Below are 15,587 nucleotides of genomic sequence, written 5' to 3' on the forward strand. Positions count from 1 at the left end.
TATATTCTCGACCTTTGCGGTGGCGTTCCAGTGTGGGATTCCGCGGTGGACTATGCATGCACTGCAATGTGGAAACGGCGGTCTTTCAACCGCAGCCACCGCGATCAATATTGCTACAGACCTTCTTTTGGCTTTTTGGATCGTCCCGACCTTCTGGAAGATGTCTCTGGACAAAGAAAAAAGCATTGCAGTGGCAATGCTCTTTGGTGTCCGAGCAAGGTGAGGTCCCCAGCCACGTTTTTGCACGTCCTGGTCTTGACTTTATAGTGTTGCAATCGTTGCTGGAGGTCAGATATGGGCGACGTTGAGGGTGGTTTCCAGTCCAAACCCCACACGTGAGTGAGCTTGACACGAACCGAGCAGCGTAGACCTAATGGACGCAGATGATGCAGCTGAGTTTGTCGTCTTTACCCAGTACGTTCGGATTGATCAATGTCTTTCGAAAACTGACCACTTCAGATCTGTATCCAGCCTCTCCTTGATCTCGGCAAGCGTTCCGCGCATCAAGCGCCTCCTCGGCGTCGGCGGCAGCGGCATTGTCTATCCCGAAATCCAGGAGACAGAACTTTCCGACGCCCACGCATCTTTGAGTCGACAGGAGACGGGCAGCACAGGACCGAAGCTGGTACCCCCTGACACCGGGTATAGTACGGTTACCGTGTCTGCCGAGGGGGCAAGGGAGGAAAAGAAGAAACCGTGTAGGTGTAGGCTCACCGACTGGCAGACGCGAACGATGGGGAATTCCACCGATGAACATGCGAGCACGTCGAGCCTAGTCGATGCAGACCAGCAAGACGGTGTGATGATGCAATGCGACGTGATCGTGTCCGTGGAAGATAAGGATTCTCAGAAGACAGTTTTTGGACGCGAACATCGATGACGTATTGGAGATACCCTTTCAACTTGGCTTTCTGACCGGGGCGTATTGCTGTGAGCATGGATCTCGCTATATTGGGACGAACGAATGGGCATTTCCAGATGAAGCAATCGCGCGATTGAGCACACGATGATGTCGTGTGAAAAAGACCGCGATTGCGACGCGTACCGGAGGGCACCTTCCTCTTCACCCTACCGGGACGCTTCACACCCCCACAACGCGATACCGAGATCCTCATCAAAACCAGCCACACTTATCAAAAAAATAAGTTCGCGTTCGAGTCGCGCATGCCGCTATGCAACTACGCCGGCGTCGTATCTCAAACACGACCGCTTGCTTTATTCCGAGGCAGACCTCATATTCACTTTAAGAAAAGCTACGTTCTAGCATCTGAGGAAGACTCATCTGTACCATCTAAAAACATCACATGGACACAAGAATAGACTACGCACAGAATTTGGAAAGATTTGAAGTATTTCCGCGAATCTCTGGACTCCGGGAAAATTCACAGAATGACGAGCAGAAGGACAAGAGGATGATTTTGAGGGAAGCGCGACCGAGCGAAGAAGCCTGGACAAAGAGGACAGCGATAGATAGCCGCCACATCGTGTACATTATCTCACAAAGTAGATCCTAGCAAAGAATGACTCCGGTCAATACCTCAAGTCAAGCCTTATCTGTTACCAATATGATCCGTGAATGTAGCTAGCGGTTATCGCTTTTACTCTTTCACTCACAGCACGCGTAGTGATGCCTCGTGGAGGGTAGAGGGTGAAGGATATCCTACCACAATCAATGGCTTTCAATATTGCTTGATTGAGTAACGTCCGGCTCGAGATGAGACGAAATACAATATAATCAGCAGTCCCGACGAACCGCGTCAACAACAAAGTGCGTGGCGCTCTTTCCCCCCACCCTAGCTTCCACGATGTAGAAGTTGACAAATTATCAGAGGTGAGACTTGGAGTTACATTAGTGTAGATCCAAGGCAGTCACGAATAACCAACTAGAGAAGCGTAAGAGTTGATTTTGGCATGCTAAGGTACAGATCAAAGTTCATGACATCAGAACTAAACCCAGCCCAGAGCTCACGTCATTATTATTGTACACACCCATGATTCCTTTGCGGAATTTATGGGTTCTGCTTGACCCACTCAACACCCTTCTTGATGTTCTTGGCGAGGTCAGCGACGCAGGCGTCGAGGAGCTTCTGCTCGTGGTCGGTGATCTTGCCAACGGGGTGGATCTTCTCAACACCGTTGGGGCCGAGCTCGACGTTGGTGGAGAAGTACTCGCAGCCCTGGTCCTTGAAGAGAGGGGAGTCGACAAAGGTGGGCTCGATGACGTTCTTCTGGCCCTGAGCGGCCTTGAGGAGCGACTCGGCGAAACGGGCACCGGCCATGGCCATGGAGAGAGTGGCAGAGCCAGCTCCGTCCTTGGCCTGGACAACCTCGTCACCACCGAACTGGACGCGCTTGATGTACTCGGCGAGCTGCTCGCCCTCGAGGTTGTAGCCAGACTGGGAGAGGAGGGGAACGATGGTGGCGCCGGAGTGGCCGCCGATGACGGTGATGTTCTCGGTGGCGGGGTCGGTGTTCTTGAGCTGGGAGATGAAGCGCGAGGCACGGACAACGTCGAGGGTGGTGACACCGAAGAGGCGCTTGGGGTTGTAGACGCCCTTGGACTTGAAGACCTCGGCGGTGATGGGGACGGTGGAGTTGACCTGAGATGTCAGATTCTGTCTTGTGTGATTGAAGTTGGATCAACGTACGGGGTTGGAGATGATCAAGATGTTGGCCTCGGGGGCGTGGTCGGCGCAGGCCTTGGCCAGGTCGCGGACGATGGAGGCGTTGGTGTTGAACAAGTCTGCCGGTGTTAGACGTGTCGGCAGTACCAATGACTTCTATGCTCACCATCACGGGTCATGCCGGGCTTGCGGGGAACACCAGCGGGGATGACGACGATCTCAGCACCCTTGAGGGCGTCGGCGAGACCTGAGGGGGTGGCCTCATGACCAGTGACCTTGTCGAGTATCAGTAGACGGTTCGCGCATGGCTGCGGAGAGGAGGCGTACCTCGCTCTTGGTGTTGATGTGGCCAATGTCGGCAGCGACACCTGTATGGAGTCAGAATTGAATGCCATATACGCAATTGAGTGAGCTTACCGGGAGCTAGACGGATGTCGTAGAGGGAGAGCTTGCTAACCCTGGGGTTGAGCTTGAGCAGCAGGGACAATGGCTGACCAATACCACCAGCGGCGCCGAGAACGGTGACCTTGGAGTTCTACAGTGCATGCAGTTAGCATCCTGTGCTTGAAATGTCCCAATGGCGTTGCATTGAAGCATTGAACCGCCCCACCACAAAACATCGCGGGTTCCGGGAATAGGCCTACCTGGCGGGCCGAGGCCGAGAAGCAGCGGCGCTGGGCCTGGAAGAAAGCTTGCCTGGCAGCGAACATGATGTCTGTGAGAGGCGTTGAGGAGATAGAGACTGGGTTGGGCTGGTGCAGAGGTGGTGGTGCAGGAATGCTGCGGAGGTTTTGCGAATCTTGACGGTCAGTGCTTCTTCGGCTGGGCGTCGGAGCTACGGCTGACAGCCGCTCACAGACCTCTCTCCTCCCGTAATGCTTATTCCCAAGTCTACCACAATCGCATTCACATGCGCTAACACGAGGTGCATTCTCATTTGTGCTCGTTCACTCGTTTAGATGGTCTGACGGCTTCGTCTATGAGTGCGCACACGATCATCGCTCACAGCCACTTACCGTATCGCTTCGCTTCAGCTTCACTCCAATCGTAGTACATCGCAAGTCCTCCGTGACACTATACACTGTCGCTGTATGCCTTACCACGCTACCAGACCAATGGCATTCCGTAGCGGTGAGTCGAAGAAGCTAAAAGTGATGTGTCGTAGAGTAGTTCCGAATTAAAGCCACGCCTTGACTCACTGTGGCAGTGCATGTGGTAAGTACACTATATACTGCTTCCTCAGGACCTCGACTTTCTACATCATCAGTCGGTACCAGCAATAACAGTCACTGCAACTATCGTGGCTTCCTCAGTGACAGAAAGCACGGACCTCCGATACATCCTTGAGAACGCAATGGCTACCACAGAGCCAGCCGAATCTTCTGTTCCCGAACTCCAAGCAGCATTTGGTTCAATACTCCTCGCCCGCCCAACACCAGCAGCGCCTACTCCTGCAGAGCCACCCTCCTACATCGTGGGACGCGGTTGTTCTGGCAGAGGTATCCCCCCATGGTCTCTGGACAGGGTTCAGCTACCCAAGTGGACCGGCGCATTCAAGCTGTTCGACTTCCCACGCGAACTTCGAGACAGAATCTTCCACTACGTCGTTTACCGCCCAGAAGGCATATACTACAATGCGCACCGCAATCCAGATCTGAAGGATATCGGGCCGTGCGAAGACGCTATCAACCTTTTCCTCGTTTCCAGGCAGGTCTACCATGAGGCGATGCAAGCGTTTGGGCGGTCCAACACTATTGCGCTATCTGCGAAGTACAGCCCACGAGAAGGACTTCACAAGCCACTCAGCGGCTTGCTTCGTCTATTCCCTGACCGTGCTGCTGCTACGGCAACGAAGATAAGGCACCTGTATCATGATACGGTACCCCGACCGTATGGAAGATACGGCATAGCGCCGAGCCATAACAGTCTGTTCGATGGCGGGGACGGTACAGGACATTTCCGCAAGCGTCAGCAACCTGGAGAGACGTTCCTGGAGATTCTGCGGGACGCGCATACCCTCACGCAGCACTTTCCTAAGCTGAGCACCTTCGAAGCGGCTTGGGAGGTCGGCCCTGGTTTCTTTGAGTACCCGATACCAGAATGTGTCGTGCGTGACATCGCGACATTCTTGTACAAGGGCGGCAGCCATGAGGAGGCTGTAGACATGTGGTTGCATCTCATGAGGGGCTGGATGCAGGGGGCTAACGTAGTCCCGCTGGCATGCATCTGGTTTGAGTGTCGAGGATTTGGTGCTGATGGGTTTGGTGAGGACATGGATTACGCTGCGAATGAAGCGTATCAGAAAGTGGTGAAGGAGTTGCAGAATAGGGAGGACATTGAGGCTAGTGGGGCGCTGTGGCTCGAAGAAATGGAGGAAGCGAGCAGGAATAGGAAGAAGAAGGGGAAGGGAAAAACGGCGCGGAAGTAATTACCGTCATCACAGGCATGGCACCGGCTCACTGGAACCAATTGCTAGAACCCGTAGAGCACAGCATATCTGATATTGCTTTCTCAATAACATCAGCAGAATTCAGGAAGCAACAGGCGATGTTGTCCGGATTCCTTCATCCACATCACTTACCAACAACCTCCACTCCTGTAGAGGACATGTTGTTCTTTACTCCACGTACGCTAGGGTAAATCGGCATCGAACAAGCAGCACGATGAGGGGAAGCGATCGCTTTTGTACTCTTGCGTGAATTGTGCGACTCCTTTGATAGTTGAATCTTAACCCACCGCCACTGATAGGAGTATGATCTCTGGTGAGTGGGACCTTCTGCTTGAGGAAAGCATGTTCCGGTCAGCTGTAGGCGCTATGATGGTCGCACAGCATGCTTGCCCCATATCTCGCGAATCCAAGCTCTTTAGTGGCTGAAACCACACTCCTTCATGTACAAAAAGCGGACGCAGGAATAGCGGTGTTCTTGGGGGTGTGAGCTGTTTAGTGCGGAGACGGCCGGGGAACTTCGAATGTGGCTTCTGGGGGCGCCGCCTCAATTCAAGTACACGAATCTGGGGATTCAGGAACACGCAGTAAGCCCGAGGAAAGTCCTTTTCCTCCGAAGTCCTCACGAACGATTGCCGTAGACCCCTATTTGCATGGCGCCAGCGGATCGTTTTCCGTCGGGGAGAGCGAAAAAGGGCTTCCGGGAAAGATCGCAGGCTAGCACCCAACATCGCCTAGCACAGTCTCGTCCGACATCACAGTGCAGCTTCAGGCCCTTCCATTCACGCTTCTCCGCACTACAGAGTCTGACGGATCCGCCAGAACCGAGTCACCTCACACACTTCGCACCAGCGGTTTCGCGGGTCCACTTCCCACCCGGCGAACATTCTACCGCCAGCATAAGAACGCTCGTGCTCCCCCCGAGTTTCCCCAAAGAAAGCCGCGAGTCAATTTTCGACCTTCTTAGCCCATGCACGTTTTGAGCTCAGACTGCGAAAATTTCCCAGCGGATTGCGATTTCTTGACAACACGAATCAAATATTTTACCGCCTCTTTTACTCAACGTTTTTCCCCATCATCATATGCGTAAAGTATATATGTAAACCCGACTGGCCTAGCGACATATACTCTTTCCTGAGCGACAAACTTCCACAGCGACATTTTTCTTCTCTTGATCATTGACAAGCTTCATTCCATAGCGACACTTCCTGAGCGACTTCTTTGCCCAGCGACTCTACTTCCTGAGCGACATTCCACTGCGACATATCGACCACTTCCCAAGCAATTCAATTGCCAAACTCAACAACATACACCAAGATGTCTTGCACCCAAGCAACTCAACCATTCCGCTTCCTGGACCTGCCCGGAGAAATCAGAAACAACATCTACGACCTACTGCTATGCTCCTGGGAAGATGGACTCGAGCAAGACCCCAGCATGAGCAGCAAGCTGAGCCGCCGCAGCCCAAGCAACCCATCGCCATCACTCCTCCGCGCCAACAAGCAGATCTACGCCGAAGCGTCAGACTACATGATCAAGCGCAACCAATTCGTCCGCATCACATGCCGAGGTCTGGACTCCCGCAACCTGTTCCTCGGCGAAGGCATCCCCGTCATCACAACCGACGCACGCAAAGTAAGCGTCTTCGACGGCCACGTCATGCACATCACGCTATCCAAGCCCGCGTTCACGCCATCGCCATTCCAGTTCTCCGAGTTCGAGATCATGATGCTCCGGTCAGATCTGCCGAAATTATGCGAGCAGCTCGACATCGAAACCGTAATGGCAGATGCAAACTCAACGACCACAGAACACGCCTCCATCAACGCCACCATCCGTCTCAACTACGCGCAAACCCGTTTCTTCACCCCGAAGATCCAGGAGCGCCTCCTAGAGCCCATTGCGACATGTCTGCGCGGCATCCCCAACATGCGCATCTCCGGCTTCGTCGATCCCGCCCTCGCAGACAGCGTGCGCACGCAAGTCGCGCAACCCCGCTGGACAGACCCTGAGTCCACAATCGAGGAAATCGGCACCGGCGTTGACGTCGGGAAGCGCCAATGGCAACAGTCCAATTTCTACGCTGCGTCTGAATCCTGGGCCTACGCCATGCGTACCCTCGAGCGCATGCGCCACTCCTCCTCGTGGGCGGGCCTGCAAAAAGCCGGCGGCGAGGATTTCGTGAACAAAACCGCCGATCTCTATTTCACGCTCAACCTCTTCCACGCACAATTCCTGCAAGTCGATATGGCGAACGACGCATCTCAGGGACCCCTTGTGCAGCGCAATGGCCGTGTTGCGATTCAGCATTTGCGCAAGTGCGAAACGGCTGCTGCGCGGTTTGCGCAGCATGCGGGTGCGACGTGGACGCCGAGTAATGCGCAGAGCGCTAAGATGCTATTCAGGCATGCGAGGTGTTTGAGGTTGATGCGCGATGAGAAGAGTAGTGTTAAGGCGGTTACGCTGATTGAAGAGGCGGCTGCGCTGCAGCCGACGGATTTGGCGATTAGGGATGAGAAGGATGCTGTGTTGACTTGGGAGGCTGAGCTTGAGGAGGCGAGAAGAGTGAGCGCGCAACAAACTCAGCAAGTACAACAAACGGAGAGAAGGGGTGTTTGGTCGTCCATTTGGGGCGCGGTTGCGGAGCTGGCCTCGTGAGTTTGGTATAGCCTTTTCTGTTTAGTTATGATACCCAATATCTATTCGTTCTTTGCTGGGCGGGTTTGCCGCCAGCTGCACACAACTTCACGTATGCCTTCCATTATGCGTGTGTTTGATCGTCGCCGGTAATGCAAGAGTTGGGATCTGCGTTTGATGTCGTGTGGGTGCTGATCAGTAGTCGTGGTATCGGACCGCTGTCAGCTGAACAGCTGGTAAATCGCGCATCGGAACATCGAGGTAGTAGACTGCCGTTCAGTCGAATGCATGCGGAGGTACCACTGAGGGAAGAGCGATGACGTCGACGTCTGACGCAAACATAGGCGCGAGCGGACCGGACTTTGAGAACAGGAGTGCATTGGCACTAACCGCAGTGGACGGCTAGCTCGCGGCCCAAAGATGTATAAATACCTCCTCTACGTTCTCATTTTCTATTTCTCCTCATCCGCAATTTGAGCTTCCCATTCTCAAAAACACTTTACTCAACATGGCATGAGAAGGAGAAAGTCCAAAACCAGCTCTGAATCTGGTGTATGTCCGCGGCTCTTCCGCCGTTTTGGAAAACTACCCAAATACTTTGAATAGACCGTTCATGGCTGGACTTCGATGCTGTTTTTCCCACCAAAATGCATTCTGTTCAAGATCATGTTCTGAGAGCAGACCACAAAAGCCTCATAAATGTTGGACTCTTCGCTTTCCTCCTTCCACTCACGACTGAACTTCCCAGAAGTATCAAAATCTGCTCAAAGTAAACTCATAAGTCCACGACATCATGGAAACAGATACACCGCTTTCTTTCTGAAATTTCTGGCCGGACATGCCATGGCGGAGATCTTCTGCGGCTTTCCAGACATCCAAAAGAAAAAGGCCCGCGAGCTATGTTGTCCCGCTGGGTCGGTGTATAAAGCTAATTTGCTGCCCGTGGAGTTAAGTTCTTGCACCCACAAGCTTTACACGACTTTACACAAAATACAGCACAGGAAGTTGGATGTTGTCTTCTGCTGCTGGTGGAGCTCTCTAAAACTGCATGCCAACTATGCCATGTCTCGAGCATCAGAAGATCTTCCAAGCAAAGTGTTGCTAAAAAAAGATGGAATTTGCCGCGTACATGTGCGACAAAAATCTGAAGTCAACGTTACATGTGCGAGCTGAACTGCTTTTCGTTCAAAAGATCCAGAGTTCTCTCGTCATGGGAAGATAGCGAGTTCGATTTTGTATGTCCTGATATAGCTCCGGATCATCCGTGAGGTCTCAAAATTCTTACAGCATTAGCCATGTGTTCAAAGTACGAGTGACTTCGTCGATGGTCTCTTCTTCTGTTCCAGATCTTTTGCAAGAAACGATCACGAGCTCTTCAGCTACTACCAAGTTTTCGCGCTACTGGAAGTCTGAAGTATATAATCCCCTCGTTCTTCCATGCTCTTCTTCCTCCACCAAACAATTCTGAAGTTTCAAATGCTTTACCAAAAGGAGTATACTCAGCTCCCATGGTCTGCTGGGACTGAGCGTCTCGAAAATAACCTACTCCACGGCCCATGATTGCCGCCAGTGGGTTTGTCGAAAACAAATTGCATCAAGGCTCATGCATGTGCGAGAGGACGTCACCTCTTTAAGCTTCAGAAAGCAAAAGCTGAGAAACCTATGGCTGTGGCGGCGGCGCCAGTATAGAATCTCAGCTTATACTACCTCCTTACTCTTCTACTCCACAATATCCAAGCTTCGGCCTTCAAAAACTGCGATGCCACAACTACATGGAGATGTTTCTGGGCAAAGCGAACCAAAATGCTGTTGAATCACAAGTAATGTCTGCGGTCCTCCCGCTGTTCGAAGTAGCTGTCCAGCGAGATCATGTGTGCTTCTCGAGAGCGTATTGATTTCTACCCCATTATCCAAATTGCAAAGAAAGAGATGGCATGGTTGAGAGTTCCTGCAAAACTCTTAGCATCCAGTTCTCATTTTCCAAATAGCAGCTCCTTGATTACATGAACGTCTTTCCCTGAAGCACAACGGAAAGAAGGACAAACCGTGAGTATGTGTGCGCTGTGGTTTCTGGCTACGAGCAAGTATATAAACCTCTGAGAGTTCCTGTGGGTCTTCATTTATACACTCTCTCCGCGAAGTGACACCAAAACGTCGAAGATACGCTAACATGTCTGCTGGTGCGAGTCGAGGAATCTAGAAGAGTTGCCACTCTCTTCGATGACCGAACGTTGTCCTGCCCTGAGTATGTGTTGGTCTAAACTTTTGACCCCTCAGCTTCGCGGGGTCGCCACTTTGGCTGCAGCGGTGTAGTCAGTACAAATACTCCGGCTTCTGCGCTCTTCTTGCTCTCTTCCTCCACAACCTTTTATTGCTAGCTTCCAAGAACAGTCAGCTATAATGCCATGGTGGTTTCTGGGAGAAGTAAACAAAAATGCGACCAAGATGACTCATGTCTGTGGAGGTCTGGATACTCAAAAGACACACCGAAATCGTTATGTCTGCTTCTCGAGATCAGCGTACCCATTTCAATCTTCTGATTCAAAAGGATCAAAGAAGAGTTAATGTTCGGGTCGCTGAAAAACTGCAAAAGTTTGGTATACAAAGAGCTGTTAACTGCTTCACATGGTGTCTCATTCTCGGAAGACTAGAAAGCGCATTCATCACTTTGCATGTGCGGGATCGTCTTCGGGACTAGGACTCAGTAGGTATATAAACCTCCAAGATTCCCTGTGTATCTTCTTCTTTACACTCCGTTTGCGTTGTGTTCTGAAAATTGAAGCTTGGAGGCGAATGTCTGCTGTGAAAGTCGAGAGGATTCAAAATCATGCCCGTCTGGTTCGATGTTCGGAAGTGGTCTGATGGTTGACCATGTGTTCGCCTGATCTGTACTGATGTCTGTTTGCCTCGACTTTGTCGATCTCAAGCTGGTGACTCGCAAAGAACGTCAAAGCTTTGGAGCCAGTGCCATGTCCTCAAGTTTGGTCTTCTGACCCCTCAGCTTTGCGGGGTCGCCACTTCCCTGGTGATGATGATGCTCAGCAGCAGCTGCAGGCGCCAGATGCAGCCACCCTGACGGTGCACCCAAACTGTGGAGCCAATACGGCGATGGCGCAGGATCGTTAGCCTCTCGTGAAGTCGGGTGCTAGCGGGCAGATCCTGATTGCTGGCTCAAGCTTCCGCTAACACGCTATGTTCCACCACGATGCCAGTTGCATAATGCCATCCATATGTGCATGAAGATGTTGACGTTGTAGACGTGATAGCTACCCGGCGGATTGCATCATGAATGATAGAAAGCAGCTGGTAAAGATTCAATCCATATCGGCTATCCGGCTGTAGCGCGTAAGCGACCGTAGTCTGTCCCGAAGCAGCCATCAGCAACGTACGACGATGTGGTTTTGCTGTAGCCATAACAACAGGAGGAAGATGCAGACAAGATCACTGCATACATGCGGCATTTCCAGGTCTTATCGCACAACCGGATGGGCTAGGATGGCGCGCATCGACGGTGTTTTGCAGCGAACCCCGGTAAAGCGTCGTCATTGTTTCGTTGCACTGGCCTCAACCCTGTCGCCAGCCTCGCGACCCGCCAACGCCTCCAACGATTCTGCATCAACACCAGCATGCCAATGTTCAGATAAGGACGGCGCATCGTCCTAGTACCCCCCGTATCCTTGGACTACCTGTCTCGCCACTTGAAAGGCTGCCGATCATCCGAGTAAGTCGGATGCGGCGTTGGGTCGCGGTGAGGGCCCTGCGGTGATCCCGTCGCTCGTTACTTCACGATTTACGACTAGACTCGGTTCTCCTTGGCAGCTTGCGACGCCCTTTCCTCAAACACCCAAGCACGCCCGCCGTGCATTTTCTGCACTCAACAAGTCGACGTCGTTTCCATGGGCTCCTACTGCGCTAGCATCGCATTCCAGCGCCCTACCTGAGCCCATTGAGCCCCCACTGTCGCTTCAGACGCTTCCGGAAATTTGCCGACTCACATACTCGCCGAGGAAGGTGCGCTCGACGCTGCACTCCTCTAATATCAACACGGCAGGCACGACTCTCGTTGTACTGCGACGTCCACCCATAGATGCGACTGCGCTCCTCCCCAGACCGAAGCCCCGAGCATAACCATCCCGAATCGACTGCCGACAATTCACCCGCACCACTTCCGGAACATGTGGATAGACTCGACGCTCAGACTGAAGGATTGCTAGTGAATGCGCAGGGCGGGGTGAAAGAGAACAGGCCCAGGAACCACACAGACGTGCCTTCACAACGAATGGCGGCCCACCCTCTCGCTATATCCGAATCTCTCACCACCGCACGACCACACATGGCGCACCCGAAAGCAGACTCCACCATGGGCGCTTTAGTGAAAGAGAGCCCACCGCACACGATGGTCGCGGACCACAACAAGAAATGGCGCCACCGGCTTCGCTCTCCGTGGGCATGTTCGCCCTGCACTCTCTTGACGACATTGGCGGCCTTTGTTGCCATGTTCCTCATGGCCCAGTCATTCTTGACGCGGCAATTAGACGTCAAAGGCTGCGGCATGTCCTACATGCGGCCCAGCTATAAGAGATACAACGATTTCGACACCGAACACACGCGCTTCGCAAGCAAGTACTCGCTGTATCTATACCGGGAAGGTAGCTTGGATGAGGATACCAGGGCATGTGCTTCGTCTCGTGCGAAGTGAGAAATGCTGACATCATATAGGTCAAGGGCGTGCCAGTGCTCTTCGTCCCTGGAAACGCTGGCAGCTACAAACAAGTACGCTCCCTCGCCGCCGAAGCCGCATACCACTACCACAACACCGTCCAACACGATGCCGACGCCGGAAAGGCAGGGAAGAGGCCACTCGACTTCTTCTCGGTCGATTTCAACGAAGACATCACCGCATTCCACGGCCAAACTTTGCTCGACCAGGCCGAATACCTCAACGATGCCATCACATACATATTATCCCTATACCACACTCCGGGCAAGTTTCTGCGCGACTCTAGCCTGCCCGACCCAACTTCGGTCATTGTTGTCGGGCATTCCATGGGTGGTGTGGTCGCGCGTACCATGCTCACTATGCCCAACTACCAGGCCAATTCGATAAACACCATTATAACGCTCGCCGCGCCGCATGCCCGGCCACCAGTGTCTTTTGATGGAGATATTGTCCGCACCTATAAGGGTGTCAATGAATACTGGAGAAACGCATACTCGCAGAAATGGGCCATCGACAACCCGCTTTGGCATGTCACGCTCATCTCGATAGCGGGAGGAAGCTTGGATACCATGATCTCTTCAGATTACGCCAGTATCGAGTCACTGGTTCCTGAAACCCACGGGTTCACCGTCTTCTCCACATCGATGCCAAATGTTTGGACAGGCATTGATCACCTAGCGATCACCTGGTGTGACCAGCATAGGAAGGCGGTTGTACGTGCTTTGTACGAGGTCATCGATGTGTCACGCGCGACGCAGACTGTACCACGGGCTGAGCGCATGCGTGGGTTCAAGAGGTGGTTCTTGACAGGACTGGAGGACATTGCTGAGAAGACTCTTCCTCAGAAAGAAGCCAAAACACTTCTCACGCTCGAGGAGAACAGCGCCATTATCGCAGAGGGTGAAAAGCTGGTGCTGAGAAGTCTTGGGAAGTCCAAGCAACGGCCGAATGCACACCTCATCCCGGTGCCGCCCCAAGCTGCGGGAAGAAAGTTCACGCTTCTTACCAATGAACAACTCGACCATCCCGGAGATCATGGCTTACTGGAGGTGCTGTTCTGCAGTGTGTTTCCATCGCAACCTGGTCAATCGACGACGCTGTTCTCTATGAACATGGATCTCTCGGGTGATAGTGTCGGCGCCACACGACTTGCCTGCAAGAATGCTGCGTCGGATGTGATCGCCCTCCCTGCATCGACGCGCCACTCCACCTACCCCTTCAAGATGGACGAACGACCATTCTCGTACCTCCAATATGACATCGAAGATCTTGCAGAGCATCAGTTCGTGGCCGTGGTTGACAAGGCTGGAGAGCGCAGTACGGGCTGGGTAGTTGCCGAATTCAGCGCCGCCTCTGAATCTCAGATCACCGTTGATATGGGCTTGCAGCACCTTTTGACGACTGGACTGTCTCTCAGACTTCCAGCACAACGTCCATTGGTGACAGACATCAAGATCCCGGCTCTGCACTCTGCACTTTTAGCCTACAACATCCACATCGGCAAGCAGTCGTGCGACGCAGGAGAGCTCTTCGCTCCGCTACTGCGGCAGTACGTTACCGATATCTACGAAAGCAAGTTCTTTGTCAACGTCAAAGATGCCAGCATCAACCTTCACGGGGTATCGCCATACATGCCGCCTGCTCTTCACGCGAAACAGCCCTCCAATGGGCTATCACTACAGATCTGGTCTGACCCGACTTGCGACAGCAGTGTGGAGATCAATCTCAATGTGGACATCCTGGGTAGTTTCGGAAAGCTGTGGATGCGTTACCGCATCGTCTTCGCCGCGTTCCCATTACTGGTCGTTGCTCTCGTCCTGCGCCAACAGTTCAGAACGTACGACAACACTGGTGTCTTCATGAGCTTCACGCAAGGGCTGAACGAGTGCTTGAAGAGCTCGCTGCCACTAGCCCTATCCGCGCTCACTTTCCTGTCGATTACTTTAGCAGGCGCCCAACACCAATCGAAGCAATGGTCACTGGGTGGTAAAACCACAAACACGACATCACTGCTGCACACTGCAAGCAACGAATTGCTTCTCGGCTCGGACGACACCTTCTTCTGGTTCCTTGTTCCACTATTCGGTCTGATGTGCATCGGAGTTTGTGTGGCAATCAACTACATTGTACTGCTCTTGGAACTCCTGTTCGCCTTCTTGTACTCTGTTGTCATATCTGCCAGACTTCGGAGAGATGAAGCAAAGAGATCGCCATCAGCCTTTGCCGTGACGTCAAATCGACAGCGCGTAATCACCACGTTGATCCTGCTGTCACTGGTCTCGACAGTGATACCGTATCACTTCGCTTACGTTGTGCTCTGCCTGGTGCAGCTCGCAACCAGCGTTCGTGCTTTCCGATTGGCGACAGAATCCAGTCTCGACTCGAACTACAACTTCTACAACTACGCACACTCCATCTTCATCCTGATGCTCTGGATACTGCCCATCAACCTCCCGGTATTGGTAGTCTGGATCCGCAACCTGGCTGTACATTGGATGACACCCTTCTCGTCGCACCACAACATCCTCTCAATCATGCCATTCATCCTGCTTGTCGAAACACTCAGCACCGGCCGCATGGTCCCTCGCGCGGAGTTCCGCGTCTCGATCCTCACAAACATCCTGCTCTTCTCCATCGGCGCATACGCCGCTGTCTATGGTGTCACGTACGCATACGTTTTACACCACCTAGCCAACATACTATGTGCCTGGCTCGTCGCCATCCACTTCGACCCATCAACCTGGTCATCAAGAAGAACAAGCACCCCCATACAAAGCAGAACCCCCGATAGCGAGACGAAGAAACGACCATGACAGCAGCGATAGTCGCAAATTTCAATTCTCACTCATAATTCTTTTTCGGCGTTCAATACCCCACTTTTTCTTCTTCTTCGTTCTCTCTCTCTCTCACATTGCATGTCCGGGTTGCTACTCCAGCTGGCGTTTTATATCTCATGGCATTAGCATTTTCTGTAAGGAGCATATGTAGCTTCTGTTTTGGGTTTTTTTCTACTAGATGATTGCGTTGCATATGGGCGGCGCATATGACTTGTTTCGAATGGCATTGGGTTGTTTGGCCCACGGGGTCGTATTAGAAGAGGATCTTGGTGGGAAGACAGCAGCGCAATATGGTGGTGGTGTATAACATTGCGCACATGTAG

General features: G+C 52.7%; 4 protein-coding genes across 4 annotated transcripts; 3 read left to right on the plus strand and 1 right to left on the minus strand.

The window, feature by feature from the left end:
* Positions 1-2,009: 2,009 nt before the first annotated feature.
* On the minus strand, positions 2,010-3,334 carry MDH1 (Malate dehydrogenase, cytoplasmic; the record flags this gene model as incomplete). Its single annotated transcript, XM_051444312.1, has 6 exons — positions 2,010-2,600; positions 2,649-2,743; positions 2,791-2,899; positions 2,952-2,992; positions 3,042-3,159; positions 3,269-3,334. 6 exons carry the CDS (start codon positions 3,332-3,334, stop codon positions 2,010-2,012), a joined length of 1,020 nt encoding a protein of 339 aa, XP_051303937.1.
* Positions 3,335-3,978: 644 nt separating this feature from the next.
* Positions 3,979-5,052, plus strand: J4E86_003761 (uncharacterized protein; the record flags this gene model as incomplete). The annotated part of the gene is made up of 1 exon (XM_051444313.1): positions 3,979-5,052. One exon carries the CDS (start codon positions 3,979-3,981, stop codon positions 5,050-5,052), a length of 1,074 nt encoding a protein of 357 aa, XP_051303938.1.
* A 1,335-nt stretch (positions 5,053-6,387) lies between these two features.
* Positions 6,388-7,728, plus strand: J4E86_003762 (uncharacterized protein; the record flags this gene model as incomplete). Its single annotated transcript, XM_051444314.1, has 1 exon — positions 6,388-7,728. One exon carries the CDS (start codon positions 6,388-6,390, stop codon positions 7,726-7,728), a length of 1,341 nt encoding a protein of 446 aa, XP_051303939.1.
* A 4,474-nt stretch (positions 7,729-12,202) lies between these two features.
* On the plus strand, positions 12,203-15,240 carry BST1 (GPI inositol deacylase; the record flags this gene model as incomplete). The annotated part of the gene is made up of 2 exons (XM_051444315.1): positions 12,203-12,356; positions 12,443-15,240. The coding sequence occupies 2 exons, from the start codon at positions 12,203-12,205 to the stop codon at positions 15,238-15,240; spliced, it is 2,952 nt and encodes a 983-aa protein (XP_051303940.1).
* Between the last annotated feature and the right edge of the window lie 347 nt (positions 15,241-15,587).

The sequence above is a fragment of the Alternaria arbusti genome (genome assembly GCF_024043155.1).
Source record: "Alternaria arbusti strain BMP 1465 chromosome Unknown scaffold_4, whole genome shotgun sequence".
NCBI lineage: Eukaryota > Fungi > Ascomycota > Dothideomycetes > Pleosporales > Pleosporaceae > Alternaria > Alternaria arbusti.